Genomic DNA, 27,451 nt, shown 5'->3' with positions numbered 1-27,451 from the left:
ACACCAGATGACAGTCTTCAAAACTGGAGGGATAAAGAAATTCTGTTCTTTTACATCTTTCTCCCTGTTCATAGCATCATAAAATAGTATCTAAATTTTTTTATTGAGATCACATTGGTTTATAACACTATGTAAATTTCAGATGTACTCATTATATTTCAACCTCTCTGTAGACCGCATCGTGTCCACCACCAAAAGTCTAGTTTCCATTCATCACCATACATATGTTCCCCTTTACTCTATCCCCCACCCTTCCCCTCTGGTAATCACTGATCTGTTCTCCATATCTTTGTATTTGCTTGTTTGTTTATTTTCCACATATGAGTGAAGTCATATGAAATAGTACCCAATTTCTGTAAAGAGTTTACATAGCTAAGTAGAAAATGCATGCCTCTTGAACTGCCAGGAACCAGATTCCTGACTTGATTTACTTTGAGCTTTGGATACTGAAATAATAAAAATAAGTCTAGTATATGTATGAAGTAAGTGTATGGTCAGTGTCATCTATTAATATTTCCATAATATTAATATTAATAATATTCCTATATTCCCTGCACTACTCATGATTAAATACAATCTAGCAAATAATAAGGTTAATGGTGATGGTGATGGTGGTGATGATATCTAGGATTATTTGCTTACTCTGTAACAGGCACTGTGCTAAATGTTTTATTTATAAATAAAATATAATATATAGATAAATAAAATATATATTTCATCGTATTGTGTAGCCTATAATACAGCATAGCTCATCTATACAGCAACAATAGTAAAGCTTACAAGAACAATAGCGACATCAATGGACTCAGCTGGAAAAAAATAAGTTCAGTAGTTTGGAAACCTCAGAAAAATAGATAAGAGAATATTGATTATGTTCTAACTGGGTCTGATTCTCTCAGAACATTAGCCACATCTCGGACGTGATTGGCCCAAGACACCTACAGCTAATAAAAAGCATTTGGAACTCGTGCCCAAGCCTCTGATGCCAGTCAGTGCACTACAACCGTCTTTGAGAACACGGGCTCAACCTTGGGCATAGACAAGGCAGGTAGTTAAGAATTAACAACCCACGATTCTCCCGTTGAATTCTTCAAGTGCTACTCCTATTTTTGTATGGCTGGCTCTAGAAGTTTCTTAATAGATCCGAGCCCCGTATTAGAAGTGGGAATACAAGCCAGGAAAGCTGTAATTGTCACTAACAGCTTACTCTGAATTACTTCATCAGATTCTTTACTCTCTGCCACGCGCTGAAGGTTGGTTGGCTAAAAGGAAAGCAAGAAGAGGGTTAGATAAAATGAGAAGGGTGTTGCATAGGAATGTGAACTTTGGCAAGTGACTTACTCTCTAAGCCTCAGTTTCCCCGTCTGTAAAATAGGGATATAACCTACCTTGCAGAGTCCTTGAGACCATTAAGATAATGTATGCAGAGCACTTGACAATGTGTAGAAAGGGCCCAATGTTAGCTGCTGTTGTGGTTGTTATTAGTATTATTATTAAGATTATTATTAATAACAATTTTGATCTAAGAGAAGCTCAAAGCAACCAAGAGTTCTGTTTTTTTTGTTTTTTTTTTTTAAAGATTTTATTTTTTTCCTTTTTCTCCCCAAGGCCCCCTGGCACATAGTTGTATATTCTTTGTTGTGGGTCCTTTTAGTTGGGGCATGTGGGATGCTGCCTCAGCGTGGCTTGATGAGCAGTGCCATGTCCGCGCCCAGGATTCGAACCAACGAAACACTGGGCCGCCTGCAGTGGAGCGCGCGAACCTAACCACTCGGCCACGGGGCCAGCCCCGAGTTCTGTTTTGTTTTTAAAAGGAGACTGGGAAAGCTGGAGAGCTAGTAAGGAGCAGAGGAACATAGGTGAGGTCGTAGGTACCTAAGATGAATCTCACTGGTTCCATAATTCTGCTTGATCAAGCCACTCCAGCTCTCTGAGTCTGGGATTGCTTATCTGTAAAAGAAAGAAAATACCCTCTCTTCCCACCTCCACGGGTTCTCAAGGATTCGCACGGGACACGTGTATGTAAAAGCACTTTGAATAACTTCATGGGAATGTTAGACATTGCTTTCACACATGTTCCACTTAACTAACTGTTGCTCCAATCAAGTCAGTGACTCTTGACCCTGGCTGCGCGTTAGAATCAACTGGAAGCTTCTAAAAATCCAGATGCCCAGGCCATACCCCAGACTATAGGTCAGAATCTCTGAGAGTGGGACCCAGGCTCAGTAATATCTTTCTTTCAGGTCCCCAAGTAATTTCAGTATCCAACCCAGGTTTAGGATCAAGGAATAAAGTATTCCTCAAACTTTCCCAGTGACAAGCAGCCCCAGAGTCCCACCGTACTTACAGAATCTGCCTTCCAAGGGGAGGGGCTGGGAGTCCATATTTTCAACAAGCTTCCTCGCTGCCTCTTCTCAGCAGGCAATTATGAGAAATATTGCGTTGAATCATAGTCTGAGAGTTGGAAGGGACATTGTTTAAAGTCTTCACACTTGATTCATCTCTAAACCATGTGAAACTTTATGAATCCCGTGAACCAAAGGTGAATGTGTATCAACCAATTATTAGAACAATAAGCAATACAACTGTTAACTATTTCTCTTTGTGCAAGAATCACCACCTGCCCCTTTTCTAGTTCAAAACATCTTGTCTGACAGATAAGATTTTCAATGTTTCGAAACTTTTCTTGATCAAACGATTTAGAATGCCAAAAAATGCACTGAAAGAAGAATTCTTTCATTTAAGAATAAATGTTTGAATATTGCGAAATAAAAGAAGAAACTCAAGTTTTCGTGTGCACAATGGGAATGGGACAGACATAACCAAATTTTTACTTTTTCTCTTCCAGAAAAGATATATTGCACAACTCCATAAAGCCCATGTTATTACTTTTAACTCTTGTGGGAAAGTTAGGCGCAGATCAGGTTTAATGTAAATAAAACACAGACAAGCTGCTATGAAAAGTGGCAAATATGAAGGAAAAAAAGTTAATTAACTGCTGATATCCAAGTTGCAAAACTCGTCTTAACACTGTGCATGGCAACAAATATTTGCACTCCTCCCCACAGTTTAGAAAGCATCGAACTTGCCAGAACCACTGGTCTGTCAGTTTCCAGTGCACATTCTAACGCTGTCTCTGAAAACTTAAGTCTTGCGGAATCCCACCTCCTCCGGGGCCATGTCCCGTCGCCTGGCCCAGGTAGTTAACTCTAACAGCTTTCCTCCTTCCTGTTTCCTGCCCTGTCTGAGTCCGGCCTTTGTCTCAGCTTTGTTTGAGCCATAAATACTGTCAGCGTTTAGAAAGTATGTTTAATTCTAAGCTCATTGAGAAGAAAGATAATGGAGATTGTTTTAATAAATCTATCAGTTCAGAATTTTTGCATTTCCTTCAAAATGGCTCTGTAAAACCTAACTGACTTCCAGACTTTTCCAGATAAGTCATGCGGGAATAAGTAGGCTGGATCCAGTCTGAATTTTATCTTTGGAAACTCTCTCAACTAGTTTTGTGTAATCAGTCCTTGTTTTAACGTGCATTCACCATGCCCATTCCTTCGCTTCTCCTTTTACTTTTGATAAAGTGCTTATTAAGGAATGAAATACATTAAATAATCAATGTAGGAGCTAGCCCCGTGGTGTTAGTGGTTAAGTTCGCGCGCTCCACTTTGGCGGCCCGGGGGTTTGCTGGTTGGGATGCTGGGCACAGACCTAGCACTACTTGTCAAACCATGCTGTGGTGGCATCCGACATAAAATGGAGGAAGACTGGCACAGATGTTAGCTCAGCGACAATCTTCCTCAAGCAAAAAGAGGAAGATTGGCAACAGATGTTAGCTTAGGGCTAATTTTCCTCACACACACAAAGAAAATCAATGAAGCCTAACTTTTTGTGAGATGAAATTACAACACATTATTGCTGCATTTGTTTTTATTTGGAAAAAAGCTCTTATAATTAATAAGAGGATGTTTAATAAATGCTTGGAGTGGCACGCCCCATGGAGGAGCTGGCGGGTAACAGAGCTGACCCCGACTTTCGTGCTGAGTCAGCACCCACCATAACCTGAATGAGAACAAGGCTGTGGACATTCCCAGGTGTGCGCCCTCCCATCACCTGGCTTCTTTAGATTTTGGGGGGTTTTTTTGCATTTTGTGCGCTTCGTTGAGTCATTTGTATTTTACACTGTGCGTTGGGGGGCAGGAGAGCAGAGCGATGGTAGGAATTTTTTTAAACTAAAAAATTTTGCTGCTGAAGTCCTTTCCCCATTGTCAGCCCATTGTCGGTGCCTGTTTCTTCCAGCTCTCCCGTTCTTTAACTCTGGAGGACCTCAATTGGTTGGTGTGAGCGTTGACACATAGTAGGATGCAAGATGTGTTGCACAATCGTTCAGAGGATGCCAGTTGGGCTAGTTTGCTAGGTTGGCCATAACAAAGCAGACTGGGGGCTTAAACAGCAGGAATTTATTGTCTCACAGTTCTAGAGGCTGGAAGTCAAACACAAGATGTTGGCAGGGTTGGTTCCTTCTGAGGGCAGTGAAGGAAGCGTTTGTTCCAGGCCTCTTTTCTTGCCTTTTAGATGGTTGTCTTCCTATTCATGTGTTGTTCTCCCTGCATGCATGTCTCTGTGTCCCAATTTCCCCTTTTATAAGGACACCAGCCATATTGGATTAGTATCCACCCCAACGACCTCATTTTAATTTAATTATGTCTGTAAAGATTCTATCGCTAAATAAGATCACATTCTGAGGTTCTAGGTTTAGGACTCCAACATATGAATGGGGTTGGGGAGGGGCACAAGTCCTACCTTAACACCAATATTATACACTATGATTTTTTTGTAAATGTTCATATATTATCAAATCATAGCTGATAAAAATAGGTTTGTGGAAAGAAAACCTTGATTATTATGATGTTCTCTGTGACAGGACTTTGCTGGTATATCTGAGCTCTTTTCTGCAGGTGAGTAGGTATGACCCAGAGTTGTGAAAAAGACTCTATCGCACATTAACTGTGATCTTTGCCTGATCCACAGTTATCATTTGATGTGCCCTGAACTTCTGACTTTATAGTCTTGGCTTCAGTGCTCCTGAGAGTCAAACTCTAAAAGAAAAGCTACATCCCATGAGGCAGAATTTCTCTTTCGATTATTATAAGCAAGAGGATGGAGAGATCAATGCCTTCCTTGTATAGACAAGGAAACGGAGGCCTAGAAAAGAGAAGTGTGGAGGCCAAGGCCACAGGGTTAATTAGTAGCAGCCCTGGAACTTGAACTTGGGCCTCCTGACTCACTTCTGTGTTCTTTCACCTCATCACACAATCTATCCTCCACACCAGGTATCCCCTACCTTCACCCGAGTCTATCAAAATTGCCCACTGCTCAGTGACAGTCCGACTTCTCTTACCTCCTTTAATTTAAAAAGAAAATTAATCCTAATAAATTTGCGAAGTAAGTACATTATCGATGCCCACGAGCAAGTTCAGAATTCTGGAGAATGCCTTAGGGGATTGTTTCCCAAGAAGCTTATCAAACCAAAAAAAACTAGGTGTCTAATTTGTTTAGGGTAATAGGTTTCTTTACTCTTCACATCCAACTTTTTAGCTAACGCTTGCCTTATTAGCCATGATTATAAATATATGCTTCAAGGTGGAAAAAAAAAAATTTGTCAAGATATCCAGCTAGTGGCAATTAGTGATGATTCTTGAAAACAAAAGAAAGAAAAGGCCTTTTTTGTCTGTTTCTACCAGGTCTTGGTTAATGCATCATACCTGATATTTGAGGTTTGGCTTTCAGAAAACACTTACCTAATTCAGCCACTTTACAAATAAAGAAACCATGGTCTGGGCAGTGGCTTGTCCAAAGCCACTCAGTTAAAGAGATCTGGGGATGGGTCCCGTTATGTCCCATGCAGAACTCTTAAAACCCCTTCTAATGCTGCTTAATGGTGATTTAGCACATGTGGAAGCTACTGGAGGTTTAATCTGTCTTCCCGCATGAAGATAAGGAACAGAGTAGCTCTAGTGTTCTTTGGTGGATAACTTCATGCTGTACCATGTGGCTCCATTATGTCACACGCATCATCTTAATCCTAAAGAATAGACTGTGTTTTCTAAATATATAATTTAACGTGACTCTTTCCTGACTCCTCACTAACGTTCCTTATACCTAAACTTATCTGTGTGTGCTTTATGGGGACACACTAACTTAATATTTTCAAGTTCTATGTAAAACTTTAATTAAAAGGAAAGTTTTATTATTTCTTACAAGTTAGTGGGTTCCTTTAACCTCTTCCAGGGTTATTAAATTGGGTTAAACTATATTAAACGCCAGCTAGGATTTTCTGAGTCTAAAATCTTGGCAGATGGGCCAGCAGTACAGAGCGGTCTCAGAACAGAGGGTGCCCGGAGACACAGGCGTCCGCGCCCAGTGAACGCTAATTCTAGAATATTAAACTTCTCATGTGAAATTGATTTCTGGATGTTTCTCCGTGGAAGTCTTGCAATAGCCCTCCCCTTCCTTTCCTTGAGCCAAGAAAACTCTGAACCAGAACAATTCAATTTCAATTTGTGGAAAAACTACACTCAATGAACCAAACACGGCGCTAAGATAGCTTCGTAGGGGGTAGGGACAGGGGCATTTTGATGACTTTTGGATGTTGCTAAAATAGCTGAACTTCTATATAAACGCCCTGAGACGTATTTACAAGCTTTGTTTCTTGAGAAGCATTTGCAAGCTTCGTTTTAATGTCTGAGAATGTCCGAGAGCAAAACCTGCTTTTGTGCCATAGTTATTGTGTTATATGTTAAGCATTTGGAAGGACCCCAAAGAGGCCCCAGGAAGCAGTTACTGCTTCTCGACTTATCGTCCTGACGGCGATTTGTTTTAAAGTTGATAATCCCTAGGGCTACAAGGGTGTCCCACATCTGCCCTGAATTGAAAACAGATTCCCATTAAGAGCCTTACATCAGTGCTGCGGATTCATTCGATCTGAGTCAGAAAGGAAGTCGAAGAACATTCGAACGTATGGCCTGACAGCAGCCCACCAGCTCCCTTCATGGAGGATCAAGACTGCAGGGTACGTAGGCTGTCCGTTTTTGAATTTTAAGACATTTTCTGTAAGGAAATGTGCTTCTGACGTTTAGGCAGGACTGTTCTGGAGGGGACTATCGTGGCTGACGGGTCTAAACGAGCTGCCAGTCTCCGGGCTTTTCAGTGCTACCAATAAATTGATCAGAATTCCGAGAGGCTAGGAAGTCTCTGCTGCTTCGAAATGCCTCTGCCAGGTTTTGGCATTTTTGTGACTCCTCATTGATATAAGATATATTCATATAATTACGTAGGTATTTATATAAGAGTTTCCCCTCCAAGACTCTGAAACGGTTTCACAAGCCAAGAAAAGTTTTTGCTGCTAAAAAGCCAGAGCTTTTCCACCCTCTGCTTATCTGTGAAATTATTTTAAAATATTTCCACACATGCTAAGAATGAAGGATGTAACTATGTACTTCGTATTACAAGCCTCGGGGGACCAGGACCCTCTGATTAGCTGTTTAGCGTTTAATAACCTACTAAAGTCTTCTTCTCAGCTTGCTGAACAGCCTAATTTTTGTTTTCTCTGTTGAAGTAGTGTATCATAGAATGTGGAGTCCTTTTCCTTTTTAATTAAAAAGGAGGTTAGATTTGTTCATTCAAAATGGTGAAAGGAAAGAGCGGGCAGCAGTGGTTGTGAACTGGGGACTGTGGGCCCAGCAGCTTAAGGCATGGATGCTGAGCCCCCCAGCCTGGCTCCCAAGGCCCTTCTGGCTCGTTCTCTGGTTGTGGACTGGGCTCTGGTGAGTGGAGGCCTCTCGGGTTACTTCCAGATGTCTGTTCTGCTCACATCTTCTCTGAGAAGCCGAGGGCAGTGCCTGGCACAGTTTATACCCAATAAATACTTATTAAATGAAAATAGAGTTATGAAAGGGTATCCTAGAAGAAACATCAGTCTGAACGTATTGAGCAATTGAGCCTCTGTTTCGGTAAATTTCTGTTCATCTTCTTGGCAAGGTTGACACCAAGAATAGAGAACGGAGGGTGATGGGTAGTTGAGAGGAATGTGCTAGAGTGTCAGTCAGAGCAACTGTGGATAAAATGTATGATTCCACGGTTATGGTATTAATAAATAACTATGAAATATGAGTCTTGAGAGGTAACGACCATGCCCCACGAGAGTGTTTGGGAGTCCAAGGAAAGCTGGTGTGGGAGAAAGGGACCAAACACAGCTGGCCGGTTTTCCCTTCAACTCGGTGCCGACGTGCTCATCAAAAGTGTTCCGGCAGCACAAAGCCAGTTCTTGTTACATGTGCTTCCCCTGGTTTCAGAAACAATACATTAAGAGCAGCCCAGTTGGCAGGTAAGATTTTCAGTCCAACTGCCAAAATACTGTTCTCTCTTGACTGGTCGCCCACAGTTCTTGAAAGAGGGAAGGCTTTTCAGATGCCAAAAATTGACTGCAAACTGTGTCATGGGACTATGGCCTCTTAATCCCAGCAAGACAGAGGCTTCCTTTTAGAAAGGGAAGCACATTGGGTTTTTGTGCTGGAGGATGCAAAAAGATGTATTGATCAACGCAGACAGAAAGGGGAATTATCAGGCTTAGAAACATCGCTTCTGTCTTATCTAAGGAGACTGGCGAAGGAGCCCTGGAATCTATAGAAATGACTTCAGATCAGACCAGCTTCTTCTCTGGGAGATGATTGTGTATATATCTTAATTTAACTAACCTTCTTAATCTCAACCTCAGAAGTTTGGGGAGGAAATAAAAGCAATGTTTCAGAGACTTCCAGGGTGGCACATCTGCTGTAAATTTAACTACTATTAACTCAAGTAAAATCCATCTCCAAATATCTCTCTGCCACCTTTGAATAACAAAATAAGCAAGTCTTCATTTGGGACCATATCCTCTTTCCTTACCCGTATTTGAACATCAGTCATGTCATTAAGGGGCTATGCCACCGTGCCAATTCACAGCCTCATTGCTCTCCAGAAGTTTTGCAAGACATTGTTTAGAATTCAGAACACATTAATCCCCAGAAACAAGGTTAGATTCCCAGATCAACTCCTGAATGCAAATTTATCCCCAAATACAGAGAATTTGTTACAAGTTTCTGGAAATAGACAGAAAGATCTTCCATCCTTTTGTTTAATGAGACTGGAGAATAAATTTTACAATGAACTGTAATGCTGCTTGTGAGAGCATTTTTAATTTCCATGAGAATTAATTCTTGGCCTTACATACCATTCCTTTCTTGATCTGAACCCTAACCACCCACCCTCGGTGCTCTGTCTCCAGCCACTGCCTCAAATGGTACTCTAGGTTGGAGTCCTAGGAAGTTACTTGTATGTGCTTTTCTACTTGTGGGTTGTTTTGCCTGGAATGTCTTCCGCTGCTTCTGATTCCTGGCAAACTCTTAATCAGGGTAAACATTAACACAGTTAAACTCCTCTGTGATGCCCCAGTCAAATCCCCACCTCTCTCCTCCCTTGGCCACAAACCCCTCTGAGAAAATTTTGCATGCAACTTCAAGTGGTTCCTCCACTTTGACCTTCTAAAGTGTCAAGGAAAAAGCTTTCGCCTAGGAAGAGTTAGAGATTCGCCTCTCCACCTCTCCTGATATCTATAACACCTTATAGGTCCAACATTCACCACATTATATTACAATTTTTTATTTACATGTTGTTCCCTTCCTTAGACTGAGAACTCCTTAAAGATAGGAATTTCCTCAGAACTTATTACAATGCCTGGAACATAGGTAAATAATAAAAGAATGGATGGATGGATGGATGGATGAATATGTGATTGGATGGATAGATGGATGAATAGAGGGATGCTGGCCTGGATAGACAGACTGATGAAGAGATGATTGATTGGATGGGTGTTGGATGGATGGGTGGATGGTGGATGGGTGGATGGATGGATGGATGGATGGATGGATAATTAGATGGATGAATATGTGATTGGATGGACAGACAGGTGAGTAGAAGAATGATTGGTTGGATAGATAGATTGATGGAGGGATGAGGGGATGGATGGATGGATGGATGGATGGATAGATGGATGGAGTGAGTGCTGGAGAAAAAATTGTTTTATTTACAGAAAGATGAATAGCTACATAGAAATTTCTATGGAATTCTGAATGGGACTTTTAGACAGTTTCAAGGGCACCATATTAATGGAATTTGAGCATTATTATTTTACTTCTATTGTTTTGCCAGGGAGAGATTATGAGTAGTGGGAAGACAATGGAGCTTGAATATATGGGTTCTAACTCTAGCTCTCTACTTTCTGGTTATGTGGCCTTGGGTAAGTTATTTACTTCTCTGTTTTTGTTTTTATTTGTCTGTAAGATGAAAGAATACCTACCTTCAAGGAGTTGTTGTAAGGATTAAATGATAATCCATCTAAAAGCTCCAGTCTAGTGCTTAACCTATACAAGGTTGAAGATAAGTGGTAGTAAAATATGAATCTAAATCTGAAATGGCCAACAAAGAACGTTGAAAGCAGAAGGAGCCTGGGCTGCTCTGCCCAGCCTTGGATAGTCTCCTTTTGCATCATGTCCCCTTCATTTTCATACAGAATCTCAACTCCATGGTTCTACCTTTTATCAGCCACTTCCCATATCACTTGGGTGATTAAAAATAAAATAAAACAAACTGGGACATGTGAGAGAAAAGAAGAAGAGGGTTCGGGGGATTTCTGAGTAAGAAAGAAACTTCCCAAAGTAGAATGAAGTAAGCTGTGCTGGAGCAGGAAGAGGGAACATTGCACGTGCAAAGAAAACAGGGTGGAGATGATGAGAAAACTGTTTGGTGGCAGGTAGTTGCAAAGGGAAAAGAAGAGAAGAGAATTTGCACTGTTGAGAAATTGCACTTCCAGGATTATAAAAGCAATAATTGTTAATTTAAATATATATATATATTTTTATATATACCTGGAAGCACACTCCTGTGCATTTGTAAGGCCAAAAAGTGCCTTGTGTAATTTCACATACTTCACATAAATAATAATGATATTAATACATTCCTAACTGACACTTGATATTACCGCTTACCAGGTGCCAGGGACTGTTCTAAGCTCTTTACACATATTAAATCATTTTACCCTCACAACGACCCTGTGAGGTAGGTACATAAAATCCTTATTTTACTGATAAGAGGGCACACAAGCAGTCACATAACTAGGATGCATAGCCGCCAGTGTTTGAAGCCAACAGTCTGGCCCCAGACTCTACACACTTCACACAGGATTATACCCACGGCTGATGTGGCTCCTGGCACGGATCAGATGGGCCATGCAGCCGCTACAGTCAACAGCCCTTTAAAACCCATTTTGGTGGACATCCCTATAGATGTACTTTTCCAAATACGATTTTAACACCTGAAAAGTTAGAGTGGTAGAATTTTACAGCATGGAGGGACATTTGGTTCATTATGGCCAGACCAGCCAGCTGGTTGCGCTAAGAGTTTCCAGGGAAAGTCGGCTTCAGGGTCATTGGTCAGAGTCTCTGGGGACAGACCTGGGGCAGGGGTCAGATGATCTTAGCCGCCCACATAGCACTGCGGCAGCAGAAGGACATCATCTGTATCCCAGATAATATCCAATGAATTCTAAAAAGAAATTCTTTGTGAAAGTTCGTAGACAATATTATGTTGACACCCTAATAGTTTTCCAAATATGAAAATGAAGATAATCATATTCTTTTTTTTTTCAAAGAATCATCTACATTTCGCCTTTTGAAAAAAAGCAACAAATATGCAGTCTTTGAGCCTTCTGCTTGTTTCCTAGATTGGGTTTGACAAGACCCTGTTCTAAAATAATTCCATCACTCTTATGCCTGACCCTAAGCCCTTACCTCTCCCTCAAATTGCTCGAAGCAATTTGATTCCATTTTGTCCTACGAAAAATAGACACTTGTTCAAATAGTTAACACATTTAACAAATTTCACAAATTCTGATCCAAGGATGTGTTAGGCAGGTGGAAAGAGTGTAAATTCTCACCGTTTCCACTCCTTTGAATTATTATAAGCATTTCTATCATTGATATAATCACTATGCAAGTGCTACAAAGGTATCTAATTCTCTGGTGTTTTTTAGTCATTCCTATTTTAAGCCCATTCACATGCCTCACTGATGTTCCAGGGCATGGTTGTTAGATGAATAGGTAGGGAGGCTTGTTGGAGAAGCTGCCAGAAGTTTTGCTTGCCTCCAACACATCTGTTCAACGACACACCTGAGTCCATACCTTTGACTCAGGAGAGCAGGAAAAAATAGCATTTGACACCCAGAATCATAAAAATCAGGAGCCAGAAGGCATTGCAGTCTCCTCCTCCTTGGAAGGCATTGGAGGGGTGGGGGGCTGCTGGGGGAGGGGAGGGGTCATGGGTCAGAGAGGAAGGAGGGGAGGGATGTAAGTGGGGCTTAGGTCTCCGTCTCCATTTTCTTCTCATTAAGGCTGGCCGGAGAACATCTCATCCAGAACCTGTTCATGTAAAATTTAATCCCCTTTGGAGCATTTTTGCATCTGTTCAAGTGTCCTGAAAGTAAATATTAAATTAAATTAAATTTTAATTTAATTTAAGTTCTGAATAAAAGGCTTTATAGAAACTGGCTAGAAAGAGCTTAACCATCCAAAAAGTAGGTCAAATAGAAAAAGGCACTTTCAAGTATCCAAAACAATCTCATCGTTTAAAAAAAATCCTGCAAGTTCAATAAATTCTTAATAGAAATACAAAATTAAGTTAGATGTGCCCTTCAAAGAACTGTTTTTTTTTAAATCGTTGAACTGTTTCAAAATGCCAAGAAAATGTAGGACAGTAAAATGAAGGCCAGATTCTCAAACAGAGGTTGAATTTTAAGCAAACTCTTCCTTGGGCAAATGGATATTTAAGAAACTGATTTTAGGCCAACTAGCTCCCTGGCAGGGCTATTGTGAAGATAGGATGAGATTTAATGACTATACATTCCCCAGTCCAGTAGTACATAGTGGACATTCATTAACGTTTTGTTGAATGAATACTGAATAATTCTGGACTAATTTAGCAAGCCAACTCAGCTATCTCTTTCAGTCCCGCTTTATACTTTAGCATGGGTTATTTCACAGATTACGTGAAAACAGCACTTCCTGGAAAGAGCAGTTCTCAAAAAACAGAAGTCCCAAATTTCAGGGACTTGTTTCCTAACCTTTGACAAAAGGGTAATATTAGAGTTATGACTGGATTGCTCAGAATTAAATGAGATCAAGTTCATCCATCCATTCATTCATTCTCTTAGAAAATATTACACATTCACTGTGTGTTTTCAATGCAGTAAGTGTTGTTCTTGTGCTTGGGAGATGGAGACAAACAAGGAAGGTGAGGGCTCTGCTCCATGGAACTTACATTTTGTCCACAAAGCACTTAGCGTGCAAGTACTGCTGTCACCTAGCATTGGAACACCCCCGTCAGGGTGGGCAGCAAAGTACCCTGGGAAGAGCAGTCGGCTTGGAAATCAGACTGACGCCCACCTGAGTCCAGGCTCTACATCTTGCCAACTGAGTTTCTTTGGAAAATTTTCTGAGCCACAGTTCTTGTCTGTAAAATGGGTATAATAAGACCTACCTTTCACGGAGTCCTTGAAGATGAAATGAGACATAGTGAGTGTAAGGTACCTAGCATAGTATCTGACACATAGTAGGTCCTCAGTATTACCTTAATGAAGAATAGAGAGGTCAAAAAGACAGTCAAACAAGAAGGATATTTTGGAATAAGAAGGGTTGAGGAGCAGTTGCTTCCTCTGAGCACATTCTATGAAAGAAGTACCTTCTCAACCATTTTTGAGGTAGAATGTTGACCTGGAGGGGGTTGAAAGTGTAATAAATAAGACAGAGGAGCAGCACAGGATCTCATTATACAGAGCAGATTGAACATATGCTCTTTTTCCACACTCCCTCCTCAAACCCCAGTAAAATGGAAATAAGGGGAAAAGTAAAATAAAACCACCACAACAACTGTCGAAGGGTGGGGTGGAGGGGGGTCTTGGGTAACAGAAATGAGAAATGACCACAAAGGCGGGAAGATACAACATAGATTGAAGGGAACAATAGCAACTGATGTGGTACACAATGGAGAAAACTGAAAATCAATTACATGGGATGTAGAGTTTGGAGAATACCCCTAAGAACAAGCTCATTGGAGTCACTCACCCTAGGAAGGTTCTGGGAAAGGAGTACCCCATCCCCCACTAGGTCAGGGAAGGGCTGAACATAGGAGGATTGTTTGAAAGATTGTATGGGGAGTAATCAGAACTCCAGGTTTCCCCTCACCCTTGCCATCCCAGGCCAGTCTAGGCAGCCAAGAAGCTGAGCCAGTTCCTTGCCCATCATGGCAGAAGAGTAGGAAGCTGAACCAGAAACACTTTGGTCTCAGAAACAGCTGAGGAAGGGGTTACGGCACCCCTCTAAAAACAAGGGAACTAAGTAAAAATCTATGGACTGAAAGGCAAGACTTCCCAGTTATCTTCCTAAACTCGGCTCCCAAAATACTGGCAGCCAAGGTTTTATTCAGCCTCTCCCCACCGCAACCCCCACCGCTGAGAGAAGAGGTGGGAGGATTCCTCTGTGTTGAAAAAGACCTGCCCAACAGGGAAGATCTACAGACACTGGCATTTAGGGACCGCCTGCAAGAGTCTGAGCCCTCTACCAGATCAATCACGGTGAGGCCCACTACAGAAAGCCCCACAACACGGGTCTTGCAATCTGATGTCTGGTGCCTCAGAGATGCAATGAGAACAAAGGATCATCAGACAATCAGAGAAAGCTGTGGATGTGAAAGGCAGATACCTAAACAGATGAGTGGGAAAATGAATCCAGAGGTAGTAGGGGCAAGTGGGGGACAGAATTGCATCCAAAATATACAATGAGTATCCTCAGCGAGACAGAGAAACAAAACCAGATACCATAAGAAAGGAACATTCTGATAACAAAAACAATCTATAGAAGGCTTAGAAGGTAAAGTTTAGGAAATCTGTCAGGACCAAATAGGACAGAGAGTCTAAGGAATACTAGATGATCAGTCCAATATGTCAAATACCCCAATAATTAAAATTCTAGAAAGAAAGAGCTGAAAAAACAAAATGGAAGAAATCAATGAAATAATCCAAAAATGTCCCAGAAATGAAAGACACGAGTTGCCTGATTAGAAAGACCCATCTAGCGTCTAGTGTAGAGAATAAGGCACGTCACTGTGAAATTTCAGAACACTAGGAACAAACAGAAGATCCTAAAAGCTGTCAGAACGAAAAAAAAGGTCACATAAAGCATCAGAAATCTGAATGGCATTGACTTCTCAACAGGAACACTAGAAGCCAGGAAACAGTAACTTCCAAATTCTGAGCTGCAAATGATTTCTGACTTAGAAATTGTCAAGTGTGAGAGTGGACTAGAAGTGTATAAGAGATCAAAACATTTACGTCACTTATACCCCCTTCTCAGCAAGCTCCTGGAAGATGCGCTCCACCAAAACGAGGGACTCAGCGAAGCCCATCCAATCCAGAATGGGGCTCCAGATGGACCATCTCCGAAAAAGAAAGAAATGGAAGCGACTGACATACGGATGGGATCTACCATATTGCAGGGTGTTTTATATTCTGCCAGAAAGTTTGGACCAGAGTAGTCAACAGGTACATAGAAAAGTAAGCAAATTAAAAAAGAAAACTCCATGGAAGAAAAATAATTGAGAAAGAAATATGATTATAGTACATAATATGACTTAGCTCTGAACCATATCTACTTGGTCGCAATAACGGAAGCACTGAACATTACTAGAACCATGAACAAGAATAGAAATGTGGTGGCCGTGGAGGTGCCCCACGCAGACCTCCCTTCAAAGGAGGACTTGCCCTGGCGAGTGTATGCCCCCTTCGGGACGCACTATTGTCTTTGAGGGGAAGGCACGCTCTCCTGGGTCCCCAGCCAATGACTGAGCGTGGAAGGGGACCAGAGCCAGCTGTTGCTGCCCAGTGCAGGGCTTCTCTGATGAGCAGTCTTTGCTCTGGGTCTCTTCATCAGAACTACCCAGCAGTCGAAGACTCTTCCTACCCCACCTGCCTTCCTTGCCCCTCTCCTTCATGGTCTCAGGTCAGCCCTGGAGCGGCCCCTTAATCCTTCACGGACATCAGCCCAGGAGACCTTGTGCATTTCCAGTTCTGCCTTGGTCTGTGCTTCTCAGAGGACACGAACTAAAACAATCACTGTTTTGGGAGGATAGAAGAAGGAAAAACGGGGCGATGGAAGGAAGGAGGCAGGATGGAATTTTAAATCTTCATCTTTCATTTTAGGAAGTCAGTAGAGAATGACTACAGGTCTATAATGGGAGAAAAAAATAAGAAATAGCTGAATAAGCATGTGATTTAGAAATGAGGACGACAAGGCCAGAAACAAACAAAATAACTAAAAGAGCTACGAGTGGTTGGGTGAAGTGGAGAACTCTATGTGTCGGGGAGAAAAGGGAGTAATGCCTTGGGAACTATTTGACTTAAATTTTACTCATTAAGGCCTGACTAATATTAAGATGATAAAAAGCATATACTAATATACTTATGTATCAAACATAGATACGTATTCATATATATCAAACACCTTTAAATATATATATTTAAAATATATATATACCAAATATATAAACTCAAGCATCTCCAAATATATATAGTTTAATATATATGTAAATATATATTTTTAAAACATATATTATACATATAATATAGAGATTTAAAAATGTTTGATCAAGATCATGGTGAGGAGTCACACACAGTGCCTTTCTCTTGCTGGCGCTCTCCCCAGTCTGCAGCCCGAGCCGGCCCCTCCCCAGCTCTCCTCTCCCTGTCGTTAGAACCAGGGGCAGCCTCTGCTTCTAAGCACGGCTGTCTCTCTGCAGAGAGGACACACTTTGAGGTGCATGCAGAGAGAAGCAGGGGGACTAGGAAAGACACCCATGTACCCCAAGGATACCTGAAGAGATGCAAACCACTGCTTCCCAGCCCTGTTTGGGGACCCTGCTCCAGAAGGCTTGTTGTATGCTCACAGCTAAGCCCAGGTTCACTTCTTCCTTGTCTGAAACATCAGCAGCTGGTTAAGCCACTCAAGTACTTACCTCCTGGCTGGCTGGCTGGACTGAACAAAGAGGAGGGGGACATGAAGCAGAAGGAGATGACCGACGGGCAGCGTCTCCCTCCTCCTGCTTCTCCTTGACCCCAGCTCCCCCAGCAGCTGTGACTGCTGCCCTGTGGCCACCTGGGCCCTGAGACAGCTGCCACAGACACCCCCGGGACTCCTGCCGCATACCTTCCTCCCATGGAGCTCAGGCTATGTGGAATGCAGGGCAGGGACACTGTGGGGAGGAGTGTGTGTGTGTGTGTGTGTGTGTTTGTACACACCAGAGCAAGCTCACATCACCCCCTCACATGACCTACTTCTTCCCTCCTTGGTCAGAAGCACGGGTATCGACCTGGGTCACTCATTCTGGGCTTTCCTTGTCTACATCTAGTCTCGGAAGAGATGAGGCGATACAGGAGACACTGAATTGGTTGGAGTGGGGAGAATTGTTATCTATCTATTTTTTAAAGTGCAGTAAGCACTGGGTGCCAGGAGGGACCAGAACTCCAGACTGTCCATCCGTAGCCCTATGAGTTAGCTATGGAGTTAGGGACAGAAGTCATCCTAATTGCCAATCTAGGAATCTACCAGAAGATTTGTGATGACAGGATCCAATAAGCAGACTATTTCTTTATTATTTTTTTATTATGTAAAAGTAATACAAGCTCAATTGTTTAAAACTAAAACTTAGAAACAAATACAAAAGGGCCATAATTGCACTACCCACAGGCACCCAAGACTCGCCTTGTTTTCTTTCGGTCTTTTTTCAAAGACTTTTCCAGAGCTTTGAAATCTTATTTTATAAATAATTCCATATCCTGCTTGTCCACTTAAAATTTCATCAAATGCATTTTCTCATACCATTAAGAATCTTTGTAAGCGTCTTTTTTTGAAGTCTGTGTAATATTCCAGCTCACGAATGTAGCATAATTTGCCCAATCGTTCTTCTTTATTAGGCTTTTTAAATTATTTCAAGATTTTCACATTAGAAATAATGTTGTGACAAACTTTTGGCATATAAATCTTTGTCCTCGTTTCAGATTATTTCCTCAGAATAGATTCCCAGAAATGAGGCTGCTCAGTCAAGTGGTATGAACATTTTTAAGGCTAAGTAAATCTTTTTCTAGACAGCTTGTGAAAAAGTTTGTTTAATATTTAATAATATTTAGATTTTTCGGAGAAAAATGTATAAACCAACAAGTGCATGCCCACGGCCAGCTTAAGAAAGGAGATTACTCATACAGTTAAAGCCACTCTGTTCCGCTCCCCCATCACATACCCCCCCCCAAAAGGTAGCCGTCATTCTGAATTTGTATTCTCACAGATTTTTTTAAGGAGCAGAACTGCAAGGGTATAGGTTCTTTCTGTTAGAGAATAAGAGAGAACAAAGGGGAGGGAGAGGGAGATAGAAGGAAAGAGAGATTGAGAGGTGAGTGAGAGAGAAAGAGAGAGGGGGTGTGGGAGCAAGACGGTGACCTGTTTGACCTTGAGCCATGTTATCCTAGAGTCATTTTCTGAGGAAATAGTTAGGAGGTAAAATTCAAGCAGCTTTGTATCCAATCCATACCGTATTTATGGGATGCCCACAGGAGGAAGGACATCACTCCTAGTGACAAACAGTCCCCTCCCCTCCCACATCCTAGGAATCAGACACAATTGAGCAGCCTTAAGTAGGGCTGTCTGCCCTTGAATCCAATCTCCAGTACTGGCCACCTGTGGCCTTAGAAAAGTTGCCTGACCATTTCCAAAGTCCTATTTCTTCACCTGGAAAATGAGGATGAAGCTAACGCTATACACCTGCTACATTTGTGACGTGGGCTAAACGAGACAAGCACCTAGCACCCTACCGGGCAAATAATATTACCTTATAGTGTTGCCTCTGGGTGTTTGGGGGCCCGAGGAAAGCCGTTTCCCAGAGTGGTAACAGAGGACCCCTTACCAGCTTCTGCTGAGGGCATGGTACTGACATTACCCTTGTTGATTTTCACAAAGCAGTAAGAGGCAATATATTTTTCTCTTTACAATTTCCCTTGGGTTCCAAGATGCCTGAGTAGGGTTTCATACAGGTAATTCCAGTAGAAGCTTTTTCCCCCTTTCTTTACTTTTCAAATGAAAAGTGAAGTGGTCTAAGCATGTGTCAATCCGGCGACTCTGAACTTGCTTTTCCTGAGTTCTAACCAAGTAAGCCAAGAGGCTGCAACACTTTTCGGTCCAACCACACCTAATCAAGGCGGTCAGGTGTCAGGATTACAGGTTTGCTGACCTATGATGAGTAGGTGCCTCAGATTCTTTCTCTATTATCAGAACCTCTGGCTGCTGGTAGGCTTAGAGACTGACGGGATTGTACGGGTTGGAGATTACACTTTAGCTCCAGGAGGAACCTTAGCAATAATCTAGTGATAGTCAGTGGTTGTTAAGTTTCTTGCATCAGGAGCATCTTTAAAATTATGATTCTTCCGGGGCTGGCTCCATGACCAAGTGGTTGAGTTCACCTGCTCTGCTTTGGTGGCCCAGGGTCTCGCCAGTTTGGATCCTGAGTGCGGACATGGCACCACTTATCAGGCCATGCTGAGGCGGCATCCCACACAGCAGAACTAGAGGGACCTACAACTGGAATACACAACTATGTCCTGGGGGGCTTTGGGGAGAAGAAGGAAAAAAAATGATTGGCAACAGATGTTAGCACAGGTGCCAATCTTAAAAAATATATATATATGATTCTCTCCTAAAGAATACGTCCTTTCTCTGAAAAGTGCACGTATGCACGTTCACATGAAATGTTTACAAACATCAAGGGGTTTGAAGCCAATTCATGAATTCTCCAGTAAGAAATTTCGATCTTGTTAGGTAACCGAGACCCAGAAAGGTCCAGGGACTTGCCCACATCACACAACCATTTAGTAGCAGGGGCAGAACTACGAGCCAGGTGTCCTCTTGGCCAGTTTGCTAAGCCACCCTGCCTCTCTCCACGTGGTCTGTTAGACGGCAGTGTGCTCTCCCAAAGACCTACGGGGAAGTCCAGAGGGTCCGACTCCAGGGATGGGACATGAGTGCAGGTGTCTCTGATGCTTTCATGATGAGGCTGAAGACCCAGAATGCACTCCTGTTTCCTCAAGATGCCTGCCTAGCACCCAAAACGATACCTTAAGATGTCTGCTCCTAATGGCTTCTTAAGGATCAGCAGTGCAATTATGGGCTGCCAGTGTGGTCCAGTGTGACCCTTCCCCCACTACCAAGATCCACAGTGTGGTCTGGGCCAATGGCTCCTGAAGCCTTGGAAAATTTGGGGTTTTAGGAACAGATAGTTACAATCTAGTGGCACGTTACCGTCAAGTGTTCTTCATCACTACTCTACCTCTGTTGGCGTCCAGCAGCCCCTGCTCTCTTTCCTCCTGGGTGTGTTGCAGATCTTTCCCAGGATCCTTTGTGGATGTGCTCACCCCCTGCCACCATGGACACAGTCTCCCCCTACCCCCTGCAGCGCGCCAATAACATTCGTCAGAGACTGTGATTCAGTATTCTTGAGTTGATGCCTTAATTCCGTATTAAATCTATGTTAATGCTTTCTTTGAATGTCTGTATTTAAAATTATTTTATCTTGGGTCTGTTTTCCAAGCAGAATGTTACTTCATTTCCCGCTTTGTGTGTATGCATGCATGTAATTAGTGTGTGTGTGTGCATGTGTGTGTGCGTGTGTGTTTATTCCTCTGTGATTTGCAACAGACATCTCCCAGTTGGCGATCATTTGTAAATTTCGTTAATGAGCATTTAACACATTCTCTTTGATGAAGCTGTTAAATCTGGGCTCCACACTGGCATCCCACCAGACATCCCCCCCTCTCCCAAGCCATTTCTGTTTACCTATTCTTAACTACTTAGTTAAGGTTTCTTGTTTGTTGGCACAATATCAAACTGACCTTTAGCCCTGTCTGAAAAACGTAGGGATTTAGTGTAAGAAAATTCTTAAATCTTTATTCAAAGCAAGTCTACTTTACTGGTGGGCTTTCATTTTCGCTGAGCCAAATATTCTGTAGACAGAACAAATATTTCCTGATCACCCAAACTGGGCGTGCATGTGCAGTGACACAGAAGCCATAGCTGTGGGCTTTTGCAAGAACAAATACCAAACTCAAACCTGTGGGCTCCAGCTGTCAGAGAGTGTTCCTGGATTTAATTATAACTTGATCTCAGAAGAGGGTGTGTGTGTCAAGTGTGCTTTTCAATCACTTAGAGAAAGCAGAGTGAGTGGCAGAAGCAGGCCCGGGATTCTCCTATGAGATGAGGCCTCATTACCGTCCCGACAGTAGAGGATCATGGGAGTCACGCTCACCCCTGCCACAATCACGGAAACACACTCTGTCTCTTAAATTATCGACTTGAAAAAGAAACAGTATCCAGATGACTCTAAAATAAATTATTTGAAACTCAATATAATTAAAAATGCAAAAATAAACCGAGGGAACAGATTAAACTATATATTCATCCTTGTATGAAACAGGAAGTGATCTCCCAGCTTAGAAAAATCCTCCTACTGCTTTATATCTTTATATCTACCATATGGGCGCTCCTCGCTCACCTTTGCCTGACTTTATGAATGCTATTTTAGTTCTGCAATCTCCTACCTCTCAACAAATCCCATGCCAAGCCCCGAGCTGACATAGACATACGCAGAATACACACACATACACACACACACACACTCCCCAATGTGGGCCCATCAGAAAAATGTCCCAGTAGCAATCAGAGTAAGATTTCTAACCTGGTTCTCGGCAGCTGGCCCCAGAGGCTGTGCTTCTAACTGGGAACACAACATGTTGCCCAAACCATTTATGTCAAAGCCTGGCTACCAAAGAAGACCAGGGATGTCACCTTCCAGCGTTCTTGGTCCTACAGAGGCAGTTAATTGGAAACGCTGACTCTCACACAGTATGCTTCTATTTTACCGCGGAAAAAACCGGAATACAATGTCAATTTCAAGGGCTTGTTTGGGTTAATTACCAAGCCAAGTCACCTGACATAATCCATACTTTGAGAAGCATTTTATACTTTGAGTTAACAGCAGGCAAGAAAAGAGGAGGGAGGGAACTGGTGGTGTGGACGCAGGGAGGGGAAGGATGACTAACCTTGTGCAAACACAGCCGTCGGTCCGTTCATGTGGAAAGGCAGGACCCTGCCCAATCCTACCTGATCTCAGATGCCTCACGGTCTCAAGCCTAGAGCCTCTAACCTCATTTTTGTCGCTGTATTCCTTTCCTGTTGATTTCGGGGCCAAAGGCAGCGGGGCAGTTGGAGGAGGGAGCCTGCCCCGCAAGAGTCTCCAGGCCTGTCTGGGGCATTCGTCTGAGTGGCGGCACCATGGAGGTCTCCACAGCAGCCAATGGTAGGCTTGGCCAGTGTCCAGAATAACCTTCGAGAGAAGCTTTTAGGTAAAGGTTTCTTTTGAAGCTGATTAACCTCAGGGACATAGATCATTGTTACTGATAAGGCTATTGAATGTGGAAAACATCTGAAAATAGGGACCTAAAGACAAGCGAGTATTACATGTTGGAAGGAGGGGTTGGAGATGCTGCTTCCTTTAATAGATAACCAAAGAGTGATCTGATTTCTCTCCTGCCTGCAGACACTTGTTATATAGCAACTGCGAAGGAAAAGAAAAGTTACGCATTCTGTGAGGAGAGTCTAAGATTTAATGCGATGCTCAGTTTTTATCTGTGATTATAACCAACACCCTTAGCTGTTAGTCTCTGATTCCCAGATATATGCTAAGAATTTGCCTTCTCTCTCCCAGTGAAGGACTAGGAATTAATTTAAAAGTTATTACTGTAGATTTCAATATGTTTTATGATAGAGATGAAAAGGCATCTTGTCTTCCAGACAGCTTTTTTCTTTACATTATCCTATCCCCAGCATTCCCGACATTTTTCTGTCATTCTACTTGTAACGTCAGAGCCAAATGGTCCAGAAATGACCATAATATCGCTATTTTTGATAAAGTACAGGGTAATTAATACAACTTTTTTGTGGTGTTGATTCTCTTTATTGGTATTTTTAGAATACTGTTTGATCCATACCCATCTTCTTTCAAATATTTTTCATATTGAGTGAATATCACAAAAGCACTGTGACTGTGGTGTCGCCTTTTTGGCCCTCACACTGCTGGCCCCCATTGGGAAATCTTCAGAATATCTTATACTAAGTGGTCTGACCTGTGTGATCAGGTCTGGAGCCATGTCACCAGGAGGATCAGCCCGCCAGATGCTCTTTGCTTCACTGCAAGTACAATGAAGATGGAGTCACACTGAGGAAAACACAATGTGCCATTTTTATGTGTCTTTTAAATATTGCATAAGCCTGAATTTCTGCAATTTAGGAGGCTTAAAGGGACATCAAAGCTTGGACTAGCTTCTTTATTTTTATGGAATAAAGTTCAAGATAATTTAAGTCCTGTTTAGCAAAACACAGATTACGTCAGAAAAGGAAAAAAAAAAATGCTTAACTTTATTAAGAAATGTGAAGCTTCTTGATATGGCTGAGACGCAGTGAATTTCTCCTGTGGCATGTTTTATCTTGCATTCTTTTCACTAGCTTGAATTATGACCTCATTGGGCCAAGAAAGATTGTCCAGGCTACCAAGACATCTCAGCCAAGAGCAAATACTAAGTATGGAAAGTTCCAGTCTCGCTCAATAAACTAAAAAGCTTTAAAAGCAAAGAGATCAAAAGTAAAAGCATGCTATGTAAAAGAATTTCCACTAAGGAGAGCCTAATGGCCATTATTTGTCTTCAATCAACTGGGTTGACATTGACAAATTTAGGAAGTCAGTTTTGACTCTGTCTTCTGTCTTCAATCACCTACATTTCTTCTTTCTCTCCTCTTTGAATGGCATCTGCTTTCCCTGCTTCTTTTTAATTCTCTTTCCTTATCAAAATAGAAAATGATAGGATATTTTAATTTCTACTTTGGCTACAACTCATTCATACCTCTGTTGTCTTTCCCAGGGCATTTGCACTTAAATCCATTTTCTCCGTTTCTAGAATAAACAGTTGTCTATTTAGTTAAAGATTCACTGGTTAAAGATTTCAAATAACAGCATACAGTTAAGGGAGATGTTTTAAGGGATTGTTGTTGCGAGTGCCATTGAGTCTATTTCAACTCCTAGCGACCCTGTGGACAGCAGAGTAGAACTCTGCCTGGCCTTATTGTGCCATCCTCTCACCTTGGGGCGCTCATCAGACAATGCTCCGCTGCTGTTCACAGGGTTTTCATGGCCAATCTTTTCGGAAGTGAGTGGCCAGGTCCTTCTTCCTAGTCTGTCTTAGTCTGGTAGCTCAACTGAAACCTGTCCACCATGGGTGATCCTGCTGGTATTTGAAATCCCAGTGGCATAGCTTTCAACATCACAGTGACACACAGCCACCACAGTATAACAACTGACAGACAGGTGGTGTGGTTCCCTGACCGGGAAACAAACCTGGGCTTTGGTGGTGAGAGCGCTGAATCTTAAAACTTATGCTCAGCTTAAGGTCTTGAAAGACCTGCTCAGTAGGTAGAATGGGTCACTTGACTGTAGCTATTCCTATTTCTTCTATTTATCTCAATCATAATACTTCCCCTTCTCTGAGCCAACTCTATGAGCTATGGGGCTCAGAGGCCATTTTACCTTTTCTCTCTCTGCCCTCTGTTACACCAACTAGAGTGGACATCTGTAATTTCCACTACCCAGCTCTATCCTCCCTTTTCTGGCAGCAGCATCCACTTTTCCTTTGAGCCCACTATTGTCCACTATCAGTCTACATGGTCCAGTGGGACTGAATCCACCTCCAGCTCTAAAGCTTGCCCTGTGATGGAGGCCTGGCCGTTCAAGAGAGCGTCACATTCCCCCAGCCTCTCTGCTTAGTTCAGAGAAGGACCGGGCAAATCAGAGTTGATCTCAGGCGCTTTGCTGGAACTATTAAACAAGAGGTGCTTTCTTCTACAGTTTCTGAGATGGTCGATTTAAGCCTAGAGCTGCTGCTGACCGTCTTTCCCTCCATGCAGAAATGCCTGCCTAAGATTAAATCAGCACAGAGAAAAGCAGAGCTTCCATAAAGAGAGACACAGATCCCCAAAGACATCCCTGAGTGCCTGGATTTACCTCTGACATTTCAGTTATGGAATCAAATAAATTCCTGTTGGTTTAAACCAATATGAATAGAGTCACTTGCAACATGGAAATCCCACGCTCAGCCAGCAGCCCAGGCCTAAGCCTTGCCTTCTCCTTCCTGCAGCTGCGTTTCATCCTCGTTCACATTAACCCAGCACTGCTCTTAGCCACAACATCAGAGCCCAGGGATTAGTCACTTCAAGCCTTCGTCACCCAGGACATCCAAGGAGAAAGAAAAGCAAGGCTTCAGCAGCTGCTGAAGGAGCCCTCAGAGTGTGAGTTCGGGAGAAGCACAGCGGGCTGGGAGGTGCAAGGGCTTGCACACCACCCAAGAAACAGCTATCCCAGGCTGGGGTGAGGAGAAAGAGGGGACGAGGAACCCTACCTGTCAAGGGAAAGGGTGTAAGACCCACACCTGTGCTGGTCAGTGTGTGTGATGATGATGATGACGATGATGACCAGGATACATGAAGTCTGGGGACTTTGTCCACATTGATACCCTTTATAGGTATTACAAAACTAAATGTGATCAGAGGAAACCTAAAAATTTGGCTTGACTGTGTACAGTAAAATCAATTATAGTCATTTAGGTGGACTGCATCCCATTTGTGCCTAATTACCATGCGACATAATAATGATTATGTACTTCATTAAGTATGTGTCAGCTTAACTTAATTTCTTAGATTTTATTTAATGGCATCTATAAACACGATACATTTGTGCTCTGGCTTCCCAGTTGGTTTATAACACATCCAAATTGGTCATCTGCCTACAACTTAAATTTTTAATGTTGAAGCATTTATACTTGAGGAAATGAGGGACCACTGATTGATAAGTAAATGGTACCGTTCCTACAGTTGTCTTACCAACAGGGAGGCGTCGCCATCATATCTTGAGCAGGTAGGACCCAGCAAAAATCAGGTGGTCGATAATTTGCTCATACTTGTTTCAGGCAAAATCAGTCGAAAAGGAATATTAGGAAGAGCTTTAAAAAGGGCAAGAAGTTAATGCAAAGAGGAGACCGTATGGTAGAGCGGAAAGCGGAAGGGACTAGAGTGTGGCAGGTCTGCCTTCCCTCAGCCTCTCTGAGCCTCCGGATTCAGACACGTAAAATGGGAGTCATAATTCCCACCTGGCGAAATTAATGTGAAAATTACAGGTGAAGATGCAGGATTGTCCAATAAATGCTAGCTATTATCATCTTTAGAAAAGTGCAGAATTCAGCCTGAAGATAGTCTGTCAAAGGTGGAAGACAATGTTATTCTCTCTGCCTGAGTGGCATTTACAGGAGAACTGTGGTTCACTGTGTGAATATGAGCCTCAGACGCCTACATATTAGTTTAAACCATAGGAAGTCATTTTTATAGGTCAAAAATGGCCCAGTATTGGCAATTCCATGTGGTTCAACTTAATATGAGTAATGGAAGTTAGTTCCTCACATCTGTCTATCTTCAGTGCCTCTAAACTGTGAAAGCCATTCACCCCCTCTGATGAGGTTGGCTAAGCTTTCTCCAAGAATCCTAAGTGAAGCAGGCTCTTGAGAAAAAGCAAGAGAGACTGAGGGAGAAGCAAGATGCGACTGATTGAAATGCTCTTTAAAATCAAGTGAAAGCCAAAAATAAGGGCTAAGAATAAGAAAGCCACAGCTTGGGACATAAAATACATGTTGTAATTGTTATTCTTGTTGGTGATTATTTCCCAGAGGGCTGTTGGAGATACAGGAAAAGGAAAAAATATGAACAGTCCAGACGTGGAGAAGAAGAAAAGTTTAGAACCAAAAAAATGGATACTACTATTGAAAAGAATTTGGTTAAGTTCTTCCTGAAAAAGAGCACGTAGCATCTTTAACACTGGTAACAAAATCAGGCAAAGGAAAAAAAACACTGAATACGGAACAGGAAGGAATTACCTTGTGAAATGTACTTAATGAAGTGTTTTTAAGTGTTCCTTGAGAGTAGAAGGTAGACAAAACTGTCTTCGGTGATGATCTTTTCATAGAATCATGCAGCTGGAAGAGGTGGGTTAATCTTACTTCCTGCCTCAGGGAGCTATATAGCTAAGCCATCCGATTTGAATGGTTATCCAATTCTTTTTTTTTTTAAGATTTTAAATCACGCTTTGCCCTGAGCACTGAGCTTGCCTGTCAACTACCATG

The 27,451-nt window shown here is 42.3% G+C and overlaps 1 protein-coding gene across 2 annotated transcripts in view; it reads left to right on the top strand.

Annotated features, from left to right (window-relative positions):
• The window catches only part of SASH1 (SAM and SH3 domain containing 1), a 299,791-nt gene that overhangs the window by 61,735 nt on the left and 210,605 nt on the right, over window positions 1–27,451 (top strand). The window contains exon 1 of one of the 2 annotated variants that reach the window (XM_046670367.1): window positions 7,031–7,066. The exons of the other annotated variant lie outside the window; for it this stretch is intronic. Within the exon in view, the coding sequence (XP_046526323.1) occupies window positions 7,046–7,066 (21 nt within the window). The 5' untranslated portion in view covers window positions 7,031–7,045. Of the gene's footprint in view, window positions 1–7,030; window positions 7,067–27,451 lie in introns of those variants that run through there. 2 annotated transcript variants of the gene reach the window in all.

The sequence above is a fragment of the Equus quagga genome, chromosome 8, assembly GCF_021613505.1.
Source record: "Equus quagga isolate Etosha38 chromosome 8, UCLA_HA_Equagga_1.0, whole genome shotgun sequence".
NCBI classification, from domain to species: Eukaryota; Metazoa; Chordata; class Mammalia; order Perissodactyla; family Equidae; genus Equus; species Equus quagga.
This window is presented reverse-complemented; position numbering and strand designations above follow the sequence as displayed.